Source organism: Oncorhynchus masou, chromosome 24 (assembly GCF_036934945.1).
Source record: "Oncorhynchus masou masou isolate Uvic2021 chromosome 24, UVic_Omas_1.1, whole genome shotgun sequence".
NCBI classification, from domain to species: Eukaryota; Metazoa; Chordata; class Actinopteri; order Salmoniformes; family Salmonidae; genus Oncorhynchus; species Oncorhynchus masou.
The window spans coordinates 102,713,212-102,730,427 of NC_088235.1; the positions used below are offsets into that span (position 1 = coordinate 102,713,212).

At 46.1% G+C, this 17,216-nt stretch overlaps 1 protein-coding gene across 1 annotated transcript in view; it reads right to left on the reverse strand.

Moving 5' to 3' along the window:
• The window catches only part of raver2 (ribonucleoprotein, PTB-binding 2), a 154,136-nt gene that overhangs the window by 20,210 nt on the left and 116,710 nt on the right, over window positions 1-17,216 (reverse strand). The window contains exons 10-14 of the mRNA XM_064932990.1: window positions 16,436-16,544; window positions 16,084-16,241; window positions 12,660-12,758; window positions 6,315-6,446; window positions 1,864-2,004 (exon numbers count right to left, since the gene is read on the reverse strand). Coding sequence (XP_064789062.1) covers window positions 1,864-2,004; window positions 6,315-6,446; window positions 12,660-12,758; window positions 16,084-16,241; window positions 16,436-16,544 — 639 coding nt within the window. The remainder of the gene's footprint in view (window positions 1-1,863; window positions 2,005-6,314; window positions 6,447-12,659; window positions 12,759-16,083; window positions 16,242-16,435; window positions 16,545-17,216) is intronic.

Here is a 17,216-nt window from a genome sequence, read left to right on the forward strand (position 1 = left end):
AATTCCACAAAATAACTTTTAACAAGGCACACCTGTTAATTGTAATGCATTCCAGGACTATTTCATGAAGCTGGTTGAGAGAATGGCAAAAGTGTGCAAAGCTGTCAAGGCAAAGGGTTCCTACATGATATATTTTAATTTGTTTAAAATGTTTTTGGGCTACTACATGATTCTATGTGTTATTTCATCGTGTTGATGTCTTCACAATTATTTAACAATGAAGAAAATAGTAAAAAATAAAGAAAAACCCTTGAATGAGTAGGTGACTAAACTCTTGACTGGTACTGTAGATGTAAATCTTTAAGAGACATGAGTTCAACTCAAGTCTCTGAGCTCCTCCCACTAGGCTGTCTGCTCATCTCAGCTCATTCTCCTACTCTCCCTCGCTCAAACGACACACTGCTCTACAGCCGTCAGGATAATGCATCTAGTAACACTACAAATCTCTTGTCGACAAATGCAGGTAACATAAATGGTAGTAGCATCTGTCGACACTGTGGGATGGACAACTTATGTCACTGATTATTTGGACAAATCACAATTTCACAGGTGCTTGCATCTTTCTAGTAGGGGACATTTGGCCTCTAGACTTTCCAGATCCTGGGAGAGTCTATATTTAGAGGGATGGAGACTTTGCTAGTCTCATTAGTATATTTTCTGGGACGTAGAACTTAATCGAGCATCTGGCTTACTATTTTAGTTCTGGGTGTCCGAGATTAAGAAACTACTAATAGTACTAATAATATGATAGTAGTGGCTCTACACTGGGACTACTCCTAGTAGTGGCTCTACACTGGGACTACTCCTAGTAGTGGCTCTACACTGGGACTACTCCTAGTAGTGGCTCTACACTGGGACTACTCCTAGTAGTGGCTCTACACTGGGACTACTCCTAGTAGTGGCTCTACACTGGGACTACTCCTAGTAGTGGCTCTACACTGGGACTACTCCTAGTAGTGGCTCTACACTGGGACTACTCCTAGTACTGGCTCTACACTGGGACTACTCCTAGTAGTGGCTCTACACTGGGACTACTCCTAGTACTGGCTCTACACTGGGAACACTGGGACTACTCCTAGTAGTGGCTCTACACTGTGACTACTCCTAGTAGTGGCTCTACACTGGGACTACTCCTAGTAGTGGCTCTACACTGTGACTACTCCTAGTAGTGGCTCTACACTGGGACTACTCCTAGTAGTGGCTCTACACTGGGACTACTCCTAGTAGTGGCTCTACACTGGGACTACTCCTAGTAGTGGCTCTACACTGGGACTACTCCTAGTAGTGGCTCTACACTGGGACTACTCCTAGTAGTGGCTCTACACTGGGACTACTCCTAGTAGTGGCTCTACACTGGGACTACTCCTAGTAGTGGCTCTACACTGGGACTACTCCTAGTAGTGGCTCTACACTGGGACTACTCCTAGTAGTGGCTCTACACTGGGACTACTCCTAGTAGTGGCTCTACACTGGGACTACTCTAGTAGTGGCTCTACACTGGGACTACTCCTAGTACTGGCTCTACACTGGGACTACTCCTAGTAGTGGCTCTACACTGGGACTACTCCTAGTACTGGCTCTATACTGGGACTACTCCTAGTAGTGGCTCTACACTGGGACTACTCCTAGTAGTGGCTCTACACTGGACTACTCCTAGTAGTGGCTCTACACTGGGACTACTCCTAGTAGTGGCTCTAGACTGGGACTACTCCTCTGTATCTACACTGGGACTACTCCTGCAGGCATGTCACTGTAGAACGTTTAAATATAGCAGTTGCATTGGTTCTCAACTTCCATGGTGTTCCTGGGTTTGGCCATAAACTGGTGTCTCTAATTCATCACCATCAACATCATGTGACTTACGTCTAGTCTGGTTCCATTCATTGGTGCCGTGATCCTGGATTTGGAGCTGGGTGGGTGTGCGTTGTTGTTGAAGCCTGACATCATAGGCATGGTGCTGTAGGCTGGCAGGACCATATTCACACCACTGATTCCACATCCTGACTGCATGGAGAGACACACCCATTATGACTTTCACACACATCAGCCTCCTTGCAGACAGAGAGAAAGAAAGTTAATGTATGCATGGAGAAGCTCACTGGCTTACTCACCTCCAACTCCTATTATTACAACCACACACCCTCAGCTTCCTTAGTCTTATGACCTATCACCTGCTCTGGTGTGGACAGACAATCTCTCCCAGCAGGATATCTGTGTCCTGGGTTGGGGTGAGGAGGTCATGCTCCCCAAATAAACACACCAGAATCTAAATACCACAGGCCTTCCACACCGGGGGCCACTGACATACTACTACGATAGATTACACCCCAGGAGGGAGCATAAGGGACAGGGAGGGGTTATAGGAAGGGGCTTGGGTAGACTGGGACTAAAGTCAACCAGAGAGTGATGTGACAAGAATGGGATATAGTGTGAGCTGGGGTATGAGGTTACAGCCAGGGATTAGACAGTGTTGGATGACTGGGACATGGGAATCTCCTAAGTGATGATGTTAATGCATCTAGAGAAAGAAGGGGGACTAGGGAGTGTTTCACATTGTTGTACCCTTATGTGTGGCTCTAGACTGGTGACTAATAGTGTACCTAATAGTGGCCCTAATAGTGTACCCTTATGGTGTACCCTTACTCCATAGAGAAGATAGATTGGCTCTAGTCTGGGACATTGGGTTGGAGGTGTTGACAAACTAGGGTTTGGACATCTGGGGTGTGGCTTTTGAGGCTTGGATTCTCTCAAGACCCGGTTCCGATATTAGTGGCTTGATATGTGACTGTGTGTCTTAACAGTGACATTGTGGCTCTTAATTAACAGTGACATTGTGCGCTGTCTTAATTAACAGTGACATTGTGCGCTGTGTCTTAAATAACAGTGACATTGTAGCTGAGTCTTAAATAACAGTGACATTGTGGACTACTCTTAGTAGTGGCTCATTGTACACTGTCTTAATTAACAGTGACCTTGTAGTGTCTTAATAACACATTGTGGCTACTCTTAGTGACATTGTGCGCTCGTCTTAACAGTGACATTGTGTGACTGCGTCTTAACAGTGACATTGTGCTCTGGGACTTAACAGTGACACTGTAGTGGCTCTAACAGTGACATTGTGCACTACTTAATTAACAGTGACATTGTGGCTGTCTTAATTACAGTGACATTGTCCTGTGTCTTAAATAACAGTGACATTGGGAGTCTTAAATAACAGTGACATTGTGGCTCGTCTTAACAGTGACATTGGCTGTCTTAATTAACAGTGACATTGTCGCTGTAGTCTTAAATAACAGTGACATTGTGACTGCGTCTTAACAGTGACATTGTAGCTGTTTAATTAACAGTGTTCTCCAATTAACAGTGACATTGTTCCTGAGTCTTAACAGTGACATTGGCCTGTCTTAATTAACAGTGACATTGTGTGTCTTAATTAACAGTGACATTGTGCGCTCATCAACAGTGACATTGTGACTGCGTCTTAACAGTGACATTGTGCTGGTTTAACAGTGACATTGGTGCTTAACGTGACATTGGCTCTCTGTGACATTGTGTGCGCGTCTTAACAGTGACATTGTGCTGGGTCTTAACAGTGACATTGTGCGCTGCGTCTTAACAGTGACATTGTGCGCTGCGTCTTAACAGTGACATTGTGCGCTGCGTCTTAACAGTGACATTGTGTGCTGCGTCTTAACAGTGACATTGTGCTGGCTTAACAGTGACATTGTGCTCTGGCTTAACAGTGACACTGTGTGCACCGCCTTAACAGTGACATTGTGCACTGTCTTAATTAACACACATTGTGCGCTGTCTTAATTAACAGTGACATTGTGCCTCGTCTTAACAGTGACATTGTGCACTGTCTTAATTAACAGTGACATTGTGCGCTGTCTTAATTAACAGTGACATTGTGCACTGAGTCTTAACAGTGACATTATGCATGGAACAGTGACACTGTGTGGCGTCTTAACAGTGACATTGTGTGCTGCGTCTTAACAGTGACATTGTGCACTGTCTTAATTAACAGTGACATTGTGCGCTGTCTTAATTAACAGTGACATTGTGCACTGTGTCTTAAATAACAGTGACATTGTGCCTGAGTCTTAAATAACAGTGACATTGTGCGCTGCGTCTTAACAGTGACATTGTACGCTGTCTTAATTAACAGTGACATTGTGCGCTGTGTCTTAAATAACAGTGACATTGTCTGTCTTAACAGTGACATTGTACGTGTCTTAATTAACAGTGACATTGTACGCTGTCTTAATTAACAGTGACATTGTGCGCTGAGTCTTAACAGTGACATTGTGAATCTTAATTAACAGTGACATTGGCCTTCTTAATTAACAGTGACATTGGGGGCCTTAACAGTGACATTGTGTGCTACTTAACAGTGACATTGTGCTCTGCGTCTTAACAGTGACATTGTGCGCTGAGTCTTAACAGTGACATTGTGCTCTGCGTCTTAACAGTGACATTGTGTGGCGTCTACATTGTGCTCTGCGTCTTAACAGTGACATTGTGCTCTGACAAGAACAGTGACATTGTGCGCTGAGTCTTAACAGTGACATTGTGCGCTGCGTCTTAACAGTGACATTGTGTGCTGCGTCTTAACAGTGACATTGTGCTCTGCGTCTTAACAGTGACATTGTGCTCTGCGTCTTAACAGTGACACTGTGTGCTTCTTAACAGTGACATTGTGCACTGTCTTAATTAACAGTGACATTGTGGCTGTCTTAATTAACAGTGACATTGTGCGCTTCGTGGTGACATTGTGCACTGTCTTAATTAACAGTGACATTGTGCGCTGAGTCTTAACAGTGACATTGTGCGCTGCGTTTAACAGTGACATTGTGCCTGCGTCTTAACAGTGACATTGTGGTGTCTTAACAGTGACATTGTGTAGTCTTAACAGTGATATTGTGCGCTGTCTTAATTAACAGTGACATTGTACCTGTCTTAATTAACAGTGACATTGTGCGCTGTCTTAATTAACAGTGACATTGTACCTGTCTTAATTAACAGTGACATTGTGCCTGTCTTAATTAACAGTGACATTGTGCGCTGAGTCTTAAATAACAGTGACACTGTGTGCTGCGTCTTAACAGTGACATTGTGCGCTGCGTCTTAACAGTGACATTGTGTGCTGGTTAACAGTGACACTGTTGACAAACTAGTGACATTTGGTGACATTGTGCGCTGAGTCTGGTGACATTGTGGAGGTCTTAACAGTGACATTGTGCGCTCTTAACAGTGACATTGTTCCGATATTAACAGTGACATTGATAGTCTTAACAGTGATATTGTGCGCTGTCTTAATTAACAGTGACATTGTGCGCTGTCTTAATTAACAGTGACATTGTGCGCTGTCTTAATTAACAGTGACATTGTGCGCTGTCTTAATTAACAGTGACATTGTGCGCTGTCTTAATTAACAGTGATATTGTGCGCTGTGTCTTAACAGTGATATTGTGCGCTTCTTAACAGTGACATTGTGCGCTGTCTTAATTAACAGTGACATTGTGCGCTGTCTTAACAGTGACATTGTGCGCTGTGTCTTAACAGTGACATTGTGCGCTGTCTTAATTGACATTGTGAACAGTGACATTGTGCGCTGAGTCTTAACAGTGACATTGTGCACTGTAACAGTGACATTGTGCGCTGTCTTAACAGTGACATTGTGACTGAGTCTTAACAGTGACATTGTGCGCTGAGTCTAACAGTGACATTGTGCGCTGTCTTAATGACATTGTGCGCTGTGTCTTAACAGTGACATTGTGCGCTGTCTTAATGACATTGTGCGCTGCGTCTTAACAGTGACATTGTGCGCTGTCTTAACAGTGACATTGTGCGCGCTTAATTAACAGTGACATTGTGCGCTGTCTTAATGACATTGTGCGCTGCGTCTTAACAGTGACATTGTGCGCTGTGTCTTAACAGTGACATAACAGTGACATTGTGCGCTGCGTCTTAACAGTGACATTGTGCGCTGCGTCTTAACAGTGACATTGTGCGCTGTGTCTTAACAGTGACATTGTGCGCTGAGTCTTAATGACATTGTGCGCTGAGTCTTAACAGTGACATTGTGCGCTGAGTCTTAACAGTGACATTGTGCGCTGCGTCTTAACAGTGACATTGTGCGCTGCGTCTTAACAGTGACATTGTGCGCTGTGTCTTAACAGTGACATTGTGCGCTGCGTCTTAACAGTGACATTGTGCGCTGCGTCTTAACAGTGACATTGTGCGCTGTGTCTTAACAGTGACATTGTGCGCTGAGTCTTAACAGTGACATTGTGTACTGTGCTGTAGTGTACCTTGGTAGGGTCTCTGTGCTGGTAGACCTGGGGAGGTGGCTGGGTCATCGGAGGCTGACAATAGTATTGACTGACAGCATGCATGTAGGAGCTGTAATCCCCATAGGATGGCACCGCCGCTGCCACAGCCTGCTGGAACACAACATGGATATGTTGCTGTTACGTTCCCCAGTTTCTGTGTTGTAGATTGTGTATTTGAGTGTGTTTCAGGTGATGGCTTCCTGAAATCCCCCAGCAGCTGATTGGTCGACTCCACGATTAATTGGAGAGCTGACCCGGCCCCCTCGTCAGGACGCAGCTGTCTCCAATTTCCAATGCCTTCTGAAGATACAGTATATAAAAGCCAGTGTTCTGTTCAGAAGAGAGATCATTGCTGGGAGGTCCTTGCAGAGAGATTGATTGTGATATAGATCATTGCTGAGAGAGGAGGTTGATGGCTGAGGGGTATAGCATGTTGGTCATTGGTATCTACTATGTTAGTTGTTGTTGGTAGCAGCTTTGGTATGTTCTGTGTTTGTTGCTTTGTCAGAGCTTCTTTAATGACCTGAGTTAGTTTTTTCAGTTTTGTTGTGAAGTGGATTGTTTAATATTCTGTTTCATTTGTTCCCAGGGGGAAGGGGAAGGCACCTAGGGAGTGCTTAGGCAAGAGGCCCGCGGGCATACATATACCCGTAGTATATTAAATGTCTAGGCACACTAGGTAAGACCTGGGCGGACCACCCCCTGTATTTTGGTTAGGGCACCGGGTGGTGCTAAATTAGTTAAGCAGGGGTTAGGCAGGTTAGATAGGAGAGGGGGGGCTTTGATATTTACTTTCTCTGCTTTGGTTCCGTCCAGCCCCTTTTCCCCATATTACCGTGTGAAGGAATAAATTCCTAGTAAACGGTAAATTCTCTGCCTTTTGTCATCCTTACTCGCACCTACAGTCCCATACCTCTTTCACTTCACGGAGAGTTGAGTTGTAGCAGGGTGTTGCGTTCCCTCTTCCTAGAGGCGTAACATAATGGGATCCTTCCATTAAACCCACCAGACCCTGCTGCTCTCTGTGGTTAGAGATTGAGGTGTGACGGTAGGTTGTGAGTTTGGGTGACTTGTTTAGTTTGTGTGTTCAGTAGACTGCTGTGTACAAGATGGCTGCCTCAGCCACACACATTTCCCTACGCAGGCAGGTGGATAATTGGGAGTCAGTGGGCATGAGGCAGTCATATGCAGACACACACATTTCCCTACGCAGGCAGGTGGATAATTGGGAGTCAGTGGGCATGAGGCAGTCATATGCAGACACACACATTTCCCTAAGCAGGCAGGTGATAATTGGGAGTCAGTGGGCATGAGGCAGTCATATGCAGACACACACATTTCCCTACGCAGGCAGGTGATAATTGGGAGTCAGTGGGCATGAGGCAGTCATATGCAGACACACACATTTCCCTACGCAGGCAGGTGGATAATTGGGAGTCAGTGGGCATGAGGCAGTCATATGCAGACACACACATTTCCCTACGCAGGCAGGTGATAATTGGGAGTCAGTGGGCATGAGGCAGTCATATGCAGACACACACATTTCCCTACGCAGGCAGGTGGATAATTGGGAGTCAGTGGGCATGAGGCAGTCATATGCAGACACACACATTTCCCTACGCAGGCAGGTGGATAATTGGGAGTCAGTGGGCATGAGGCAGTCATATGCAGACACACACATTTCCCTACGCAGGCAGGTGGATAATTGGGAGTCAGTGGGCATGAGGCAGTCATATGCAGACACACACATTTCCCTACGCAGGCAGGTGATAATTGGGAGTCAGTGGGCATGAGGCAGTCATATGCAGACACACACATTTCCCTATGCAGGCAGGTGATAATTGGGAGTCAGTGGGCATGAGGCAGTCATATGCAGACACACACATTTCCCTACGCAGGCAGGTGATAATTGGGAGTCAGTGGGCATGAGGCAGTCATATGCAGACACACACAAGCTTCTAAGACTGAACTCCGTGAAGGTGATAGTTCTGCTTCAGGGTAACGTTTTATGTCGGATGACAGCATATGTGAGATGTGCATGCAGTTATTGTATCACCTGTGTGTCAGTCCCTACGTGCCAGGGACCAGTGTCGCGACCCTGACGTGCCAGGTACCGCGTGTGTCGCGACCCTGACGTGCCAGGTACCGCGTGTGTCGCGACCCTGACGTGCCAGGTAAGGCGTGTGTCGTGACCCTGACGTGCCAGGTAACTGAGAACACTACACTGACCTGTGTTATGATTCTGATCAGTGTTCCCCTGGGGGATAAAACAGTAACTGAGAACACTACACTGACCTGTGTTATGATTCTGATCAGTGTTCCCCTGGGGGATAAAACAGTAACTGAGAACACACTACACTGACCTGTGTTATGATTCTGATCAGTGTTCCTCTGGGGGATAATACAGTAACTGAGAACACACTACACTGACCTGTGTTATGATTCTGATCAGTGTTCCCCTGGGGGATAATACAGTAACTGAGAACACACTACACTGACCTGTGTTATGATTCTGATCAGTGTTCCTCTGGGGGATAATACAGTAACTGAGAACACGACACTGACCTGTGTTATGATTCTGATCAGTGTTCCTCTGGGGGATAATACAGTAACTGAGAACACACTACACTGACCTGTGTTATGATTCTGATCAGTGTTCCCCTGGGGGATAATACAGTAACTGAGAACACACTACACTGACCTGTGTTATGATTCTGATCAGTGTTCCCCTGGGGGATAATACAGTAACTGAGAACACACTACACTGACCTGTGTTATGATTCTGATCAGTGTTCCTCTGGGGGATAAAACAGTAACTGAGAACACTACACTGACCTGTGTTATGATTCTGATCAGTGTTCCCCTGGGGGATAATACAGTAACTGAGAACACACTACACTGACCTGTGTTATGATTCTGATCAGTGTTCCTCTGGGGGATAATACAGTAACTGAGAACACTACACTGACCTGTGTTATGATTCTGATCAGTGTTCCTCTGGGGGATAATACAGTAACTGAGAACACACTACACTGACCTGTGTTATGATTCTGATCAGTGTTCCCCTGGGGGATAATACAGTAACTGAGAACACACTACACTGACCTGTGTTATGATTCTGATCAGTGTTCCTCTGGGGGATAATACAGTAAATGAGAACACTACACTGACCTGTGTTATGATTCTGATCAGTGTTCCCCTGGGGGATAATACAGTAACTGAGAACACACTACACTGACCTGTGTTATGATTCTGATCAGTGTTCCTCTGGGGGATAATACAGTAACTGAGAACACACTACACTGACCTGTGTTATGATTCTGATCAGTGTTCCCCTGGGGGATAATACAGTAACTGAGAACACTACACTGACCTGTGTTATGATTCTGATCAGTGTTCCCCTGGGGGATAATACAGTAACTGAGAACACACTACACTGACCTGTGTTATGATTCTGATCAGTGTTCCTCTGGGGGATAATACAGTAACTGAGAACACTACACTGACCTGTGTTATGATTCTGATCAGTGTTCCCCTGGGGGATAATACAGTAACTGAGAACACTACACTGACCTGTGTTATGATTCTGATCAGTGTTCCTCTGGGGGATAATACAGTAACTGAGAACACACTACACTGACCTGTGTTATGATTCTGATCAGTGTTCCCCTGGGGGATAATACAGTAACTGAGAACACACTACACTGACCTGTGTTATGATTCTGATCAGTGTTCCCCTGGGGGATAATACAGTAACTGAGAACACACTACACTGACCTGTGTTATGATTCTGATCAGTGTTCCCCTGGGGGATAATACAGTAACTGAGAACACACTACACTGACCTGTGTTATGATTCTGATCAGTGTTCCCCTGGGGGATAATACAGTAACTGAGAACACTACACTGACCTGTGTTATGATTCTGATCAGTGTTCCTCTGGGGGATAATACAGTAACTGAGAACACTACACTGACCTGTGTTATGATTCTGATCAGTGTTCCCCTGGGGGATAATACAGTAACTGAGAACACTACACTGACCTGTGTTATGATTCTGATCAGTGTTCCTCTGGGGGATAATACAGTAACTGAGAACACACTACACTGACCTGTGTTATGATTCTGAACAGTGTTCCTCTGGGGGATAATACAGTAACTGAGAACACTACACTGACCTGTGTTATGATTCTGATCAGTGTTCCTCTGGGGGATAATACAGTAACTGAGAACACACTACACTGACCTGTGTTGTGATTCTGATCAGTGTTCCCTGGGGGATAATACAGTAACTGAGAACACTACACTGACCTGTGTTATGATTCTGATCAGTGTTCCCCTGGGGGATAATACAGTAACTGAGAACACTACACTGACCTGTGTTATGATTCTGATCAGTGTTCCCCTGGGGGATAAAACAGTAACTGAGAACACACTACACTGACCTGTGTTATGATTCTGATCAGTGTTCCCCTGGGGGATAATACAGTAACTGAGAACACTACACTGACCTGTGTTATGATTCTGATCAGTGTTCCTCTGGGGGATAATACAGTAACTGAGAACACACTACACTGACCTGTGTTATGATTCTGATCAGTGTTCCCCTGGGGGATAATACAGTAACTGAGAACACACTACACTGACCTGTGTTATGATTCTGATCAGTGTTCCCCTGGGGGATAATACAGTAACTGAGAACACACTACACTGACCTGTGTTATGATTCTGATCAGTGTTCCTCTGGGGGATAATACAGTAAATGAGAACACTACACTGACCTGTGTTATGATTCTGATCAGTGTTCCCCTGGGGGATAATACAGTAACTGAGAACACTACACTGACCTGTGTTATGATTCTGATCAGTGTTCCCCTGGGGGATAATACAGTAACTGAGAACACACTACACTGACCTGTGTTATGATTCTGATCAGTGTTCCTCTGGGGGATAATACAGTAAATGAGAACACTACACTGACCTGTGTTATGATTCTGATCAGTGTTCCCCTGGGGGATAATACAGTAACTGAGAACACTACACTGACCTGTGTTATGATTCTGATCAGTGTTCCCCTGGGGGATAATACAGTAACTGAGAACACTACACTGACCTGTGTTATGATTCTGATCAGTGTTCCCCTGGGGGATAATACAGTAACTGAGAACACACTACACTGACCTGTGTTATGATTCTGATCAGTGTTCCCCTGGGGGATAATACAGTAACTGAGAACACACTACACTGACCTGTGTTATGATTCTGATCAGTGTTCCTCTGGGGGATAATACAGTAACTGAGAACACTACACTGACCTGTGTTATGATTCTGATCAGTGTTCCTCTGGGGGATAATACAGTAACTGAGAACACACTACACTGACCTGTGTTATGATTCTGATCAGTGTTCCTCTGGGGGATAATACAGTAACTGAGAACACTACACTGACCTGTGTTATGATTCTGATCAGTGTTCCCCTGGGGGATAATACAGTAACTGAGAACACTACACTGACCTGTGTTATGATTCTGATCAGTGTTCCCCTGGGGGATAAAACAGTAACTGAGAACACAACACTGACCTGTGTTATGATTCTGATCAGTGTTCCCCTGGGGGATAATACAGTAACTGAGAACACACTACACTGACCTGTGTTATGATTCTGATCAGTGTTCCTCTGGGGGATAATACAGTAACTGAGAACACACTACACTGACCTGTGTTATGATTCTGATCAGTGTTCCCCTGGGGGATAATACAGTAACTGAGAACACTACACTGACCTGTGTTATGATTCTGATCAGTGTTCCCCTGGGGGATAATACAGTAACTGAGAACACACTACACTGACCTGTGTTATGATTCTGATCAGTGTTCCTCTGGGGGATAATACAGTAACTGAGAACACACTACACTGACCTGTGTTATGATTCTGATCAGTGTTCCCCTGGGGGATAATACAGTAACTGAGAACACACTACACTGACCTGTGTTATGATTCTGATCAGTGTTCCCCTGGGGGATAATACAGTAACTGAGAACACACTACACTGACCTGTGTTATGATTCTGATCAGTGTTCCCCTGGGGGATAATACAGTAACTGAGAACACACTACACTGACCTGTGTTATGATTCTGATCAGTGTTCCCCTGGGGGATAATACAGTAACTGAGAACACTACACTGACCTGTGTTATGATTCTGATCAGTGTTCCCCTGGGGGATAATACAGTAACTGAGAACACACTACACTGACCTGTGTTATGATTCTGATCAGTGTTCCCCTGGGGGATAATACAGTAACTGAGAACACACGACACTGACCTGTGTGTGCTCCTTGCTATAGTCCTTAGCTTGGCTCTCCTGTGGGGCGGTGCTGTAGCTCTGGGCTTGGTAGTGCTGGTACCACTGCTGCATAGCCTCCTACAATACAATCACGCCCACATTACATTACAATCATTACAATCATATTACGTTAATCACATTATGTTACAATCACATTATGTTACAATGACATTACAATCGCATTACGCTACAATCACATTATGTTACAATGACATTACAATCACATTACAATACCATTACAATCACATTAAGTTACAATCACATCACTTTACACTACAATCACATGACGTTATAATCACATTACGCTACAATAACATTTCATTACAATCACAGTTCGTTACAATGACATGACTTTACAACGACGTTACAACGACATTACTTTACAGAAAGATGGAAACTGATGGTACTGTAGAAGTAGTTGTGTAGTATGGTGGTTTGGAGAGAGAGAGAGTGAGATACTGTTCTATTGTTTTATATGGTCTAGCAGTGTGTGGGAGTGAAGCACCAGATGGAACAAAATACACACTCTCTCTCCTCTAACCCATCTCTCTCTCTCCTTTAACCCATCTCTCTCTCTCTCCTTTAACCCATCTCTCTCTCATTTAACCCATCTCTCTCTCTCTCCTCTCTACCCATCTCTCTCTCTCTCCTCTCTACCCATCTCTCTCTCCTCATCTCTCTCTCCTCTCTACCATCTCTCTCCTCTCTACCCATCTCTCTCTCCTCTCTACCCATCTCTCTCTCCTCTCTACCCATCTCTCTCTCCTCTCTACCCATCACTCTCTCCTCTCTACCCAATCTCTCTCTCTCCTTTAACCCATCTCTCTCTCTCCTTTAACCCATCTCTCTCTCTCCTTTAACCCATCTCTCTCTCTCTCCTTTAACCCATCTCTCTCTCTCTCTCCTTTAACCCATCTATCTCTCTCTCTCTCCTTAACCCATCTCTCTCTCTCTCTCCGTTAACCCATCTCTCTCTCTTTAACCCATCTCTCTCTCTCTCTCTTAACCCATCTCTCTCTCTCTCCTTTAACCCATCTCTCTCTCTCTCTCTCTCTCCTTTAACCCATCTCTCTCTCTCTCTCTCTCTCTCCTTTAACCCATCTCTCTCTCTCCTTTAACCCATCTCTCTCTCTCTCTCCTTTAACCCATCTCTCTCTCTCCTTTAACCCATCTCTCTCTCTCTCCTTTAACCCATCTCTCTCTCTCTCTCCTTTAACCCATATCTCACTCTCTCTAACCCATCTCTCTCTCTCTCTTCCCTTACCCATCTCTCTTCCTCTCCCCCTCTTCCCTAACCCATCTCTTCCTCTCCCTCTTCCCTTACCCATCTCTTCTCTCTCTCCTCTTCCTTTAACCCATCTCTCCTCTCCCCCTCTTCCTCTCCCATCTCGTTCCTCTCCCCCTCTTCCCTTACCCATCTCGCTCTCTCCTCTCCTCTCTCCCTCCCCTCTTCCCTTACCCATCTCGTTCCTCGCCCCTCTCTCCCTTACCCATCTCGTTCCTTCCCTTACCCATCTCGTCTCATCTCCCCCTCTTCCCTTACCCATCTCGTTCATCTCCCCCTCTTCCCTTACCCATCTCGTTCCTCGCTCTCTCTTCCCTTACCCATCTCGTTCCTCTCCCCCTCTTCCCTTACCCATCTCGTTCTCGCCCTCTTCCCCCCATCTTCCATCTTACCCATCTCGTTCATCTCCCCCTCTTCCCTTACCCATTACCCATCTTCCCTTCATCTCCCCCTCTTCCCCCCTTTCCCTTACCCATCTCGTTCATCTCCCCCTTCCCTTACCCATCTCGTTCCTCTCCCTTCCCCCTTACCCATCTCGCTCATCTCCCTCTTCCTTACCCATCTCGTTCATCTCCCCCTCTTCCCTTACCCATCTTCCCATCTCCCCCTCTTCCCTTACCCATCTCTTCATCTCCCCCTCTTCCCTTACCCATCTCGTTCATCTCCCCCTCTTCCCTTACCCATCTCGTTCCTCTTCCCTTACCCATCTCGCTCTCTCCCCCCCCTTTCCCATCTTGTTCCCTTATCCATCTCTTCATCTCCCCCTCTTCCCTTACCCATCTCGTTCATCTCCCCCTCCTCTCTTCCCTTACCCATCTCGTTCCTCGCTCCTCTCTTCCCTTACCCATCTCGTTCATCTCCCTCTCTTCCCTTACCCATCTCGTTCCTCTCCCCCTCTTCCCTTACCCATCTCGTTCATCTCCCCCTCTTCCCTTACCCATCTCGTTCCTCTCCCCCTCTTCCCTTACCCATCTCATTCATCTCCCCCTCTTCCCTTACCCATCTCGTTCATCTCCCCCTCTTCCTCTTCCCGTTCACTCCATCTTCCCTTCCCATCTCGCTCATCTCCCCCTCTTCCCTTACCCATCTCGTTCCTCTCCCCCTCTTCCCTTACCCATCTCGTTCATCTCCCCTCCCTTACTTCCCTCTCCCCCTTCCCTTACCCATCTCGTTCATTCCCCCCTCTTCCCTTACCCATCTTCCCTTCCCCCATCTTCCCTTACCCATCTCGCTCATCTCCCCTCTTCCCTTACCCATCTCGTTCATCTCCCCCTCTTCCCTTACCCATCTCGTTCATCTCCCCCTCTTCCCTTACCCATCTCGTTCATCTCTCTCTCTTCCCTTACCCATCTCGTTCATCTCCCCCTCTTCCCTTACCCATCTCGTTCATCTCCCCCTCTTCCCTTACCCATCTCGTTCATCTCCCTCTTCTCTCTCGTTCCCCCCTTACCCATCTCGTTCCCCTCTCCCCCTCTTCCCTTACCCATCTCGTTCCTCTCCCCCTCTTCCCTTACCCATCTCGTTCATCTCCCCCTCTTCCCTTACCCATCTCTTTCATCTCCCTCTCTTCCCTTACCCATCTCGTTCATCTCCCCCTCTTCCCCCATCTACCCATCTCGTTCATCTCCCCTCCCCTCTTCCCTTACCCATCTCGTTCATCTCCCCTCTTCCCTTACCCATCTCGTTCATCTCCCTCTCTTCCCTTACCCATCTCGTTCATCTCCCCCTCTTCCCTTACCCATCTTTCTCTTACTCAATTCAATTCAAGGGGCTTTATTGGCATGGGAAACGTGTTAACATTGCCGAAGCAAGTGAGGTAGATAATTTACAAAAGTGAAAAACAATCAAAATGACCAATAAACATTACACATACATACTCTCTCACTCATACATCTCCTATTGTTCCTTTCTCTCGTTAACTCTCCCCACTCACTCTTTTCACTACCCTATCTAGCTCAACACACTCTTTCTCCAACACATGACACCATTGTGAGTAATTGCAAGAACAACCTGTGTCTATAAGGAAGCACGGAAGACATAATGACTTACTGTGCAGAGCTCAACAGTTTGGGTGTGTGCTCACTCCTGTGTAAACACACTTGTCTGTGTGTGTGTTACCTGTGAGTATGCCTGGCTGTAGTGACTGTAGTCTGCAGAGGTATCGGTGCTGTAGGGTGCTGGGGTTTGGGAAGTGGAGGGTTGGGAGACAGGGGGCATAGCACTGCTGTACACCCCAACTAGAGGCTGCCCTGTCTGCATTTTACAGGCCGTCGGGGCTGCATGACAGACCAAACAACCACACAGAGAATACAGTCAAATCCACACAGAAAAAGAGGACATCATCTGTAATAGTTAATGTGAGTCATTTTTTAATAACAAGCCCCAACAAGTTATAAGACACATCTTAAAACGAGCAACATGTCCTTTATACTGGGTTATAACAATGAATGTGTGTGTGTGTGTGCTTTACCTTGCAGCACCATGCCAGGTAACACACTAGCTAGATTCAGGTATGGATTGGAAGGTAGCTTCATCTCTTTAGGGGGTTCACCAAGGAGAGAGAACTGACTGATGGGAGCCTGGAGACAGACAGAGATAACATTGGACTTTACCACACTGTTCCCTAAGTAAATAACCAAGTCATGAACAACCCATCGTACTAACGTATCATTAATGCATTCAACAATGCTGTAAATGTTCAAGTCAAAATGCTGTACACCCTTTAAGACTGTGTTGCCACCAGCCCTCTAGCTTGCCTCACAATCAGCCCTCTATATAACTACCTAGCCACCCCATGCAGCCGTGTGTATCCCTATATCCCGGCTTGCCTCACAATCAGCCCTCTATATAACTACCTAGCCACCCCATACAGCCGTGTGTATCCCGGCTTGCCTCACAATCAGCCCTCTATATAACTACCTAGCCACCCCATGCAGCCGTGTGTATCCCGGCTTGCCTCACAATCAGCCCTCTATATAACTAATGCAGCCGTGTGTATCCCGGCTCTCAGCCCTCTATATAACTACCTAGCCACCCCATGTAGCCGTGTGTATCCCGGCTTGCCTCACAATCAGCCCTCTACATAACTACCTAGCCACCCCATACAGCCGTATCCCGGCTTGCCTCACAATCCCCTCTATGCACCCCATGCAGCCGTGTGTATCCCGGCTTGCCTCACAATCAGCCCTCTATATAACTACCTAGCCACCCCATACAGCCGTGTTGCCTCATCAGCCCTCTATATAACTACC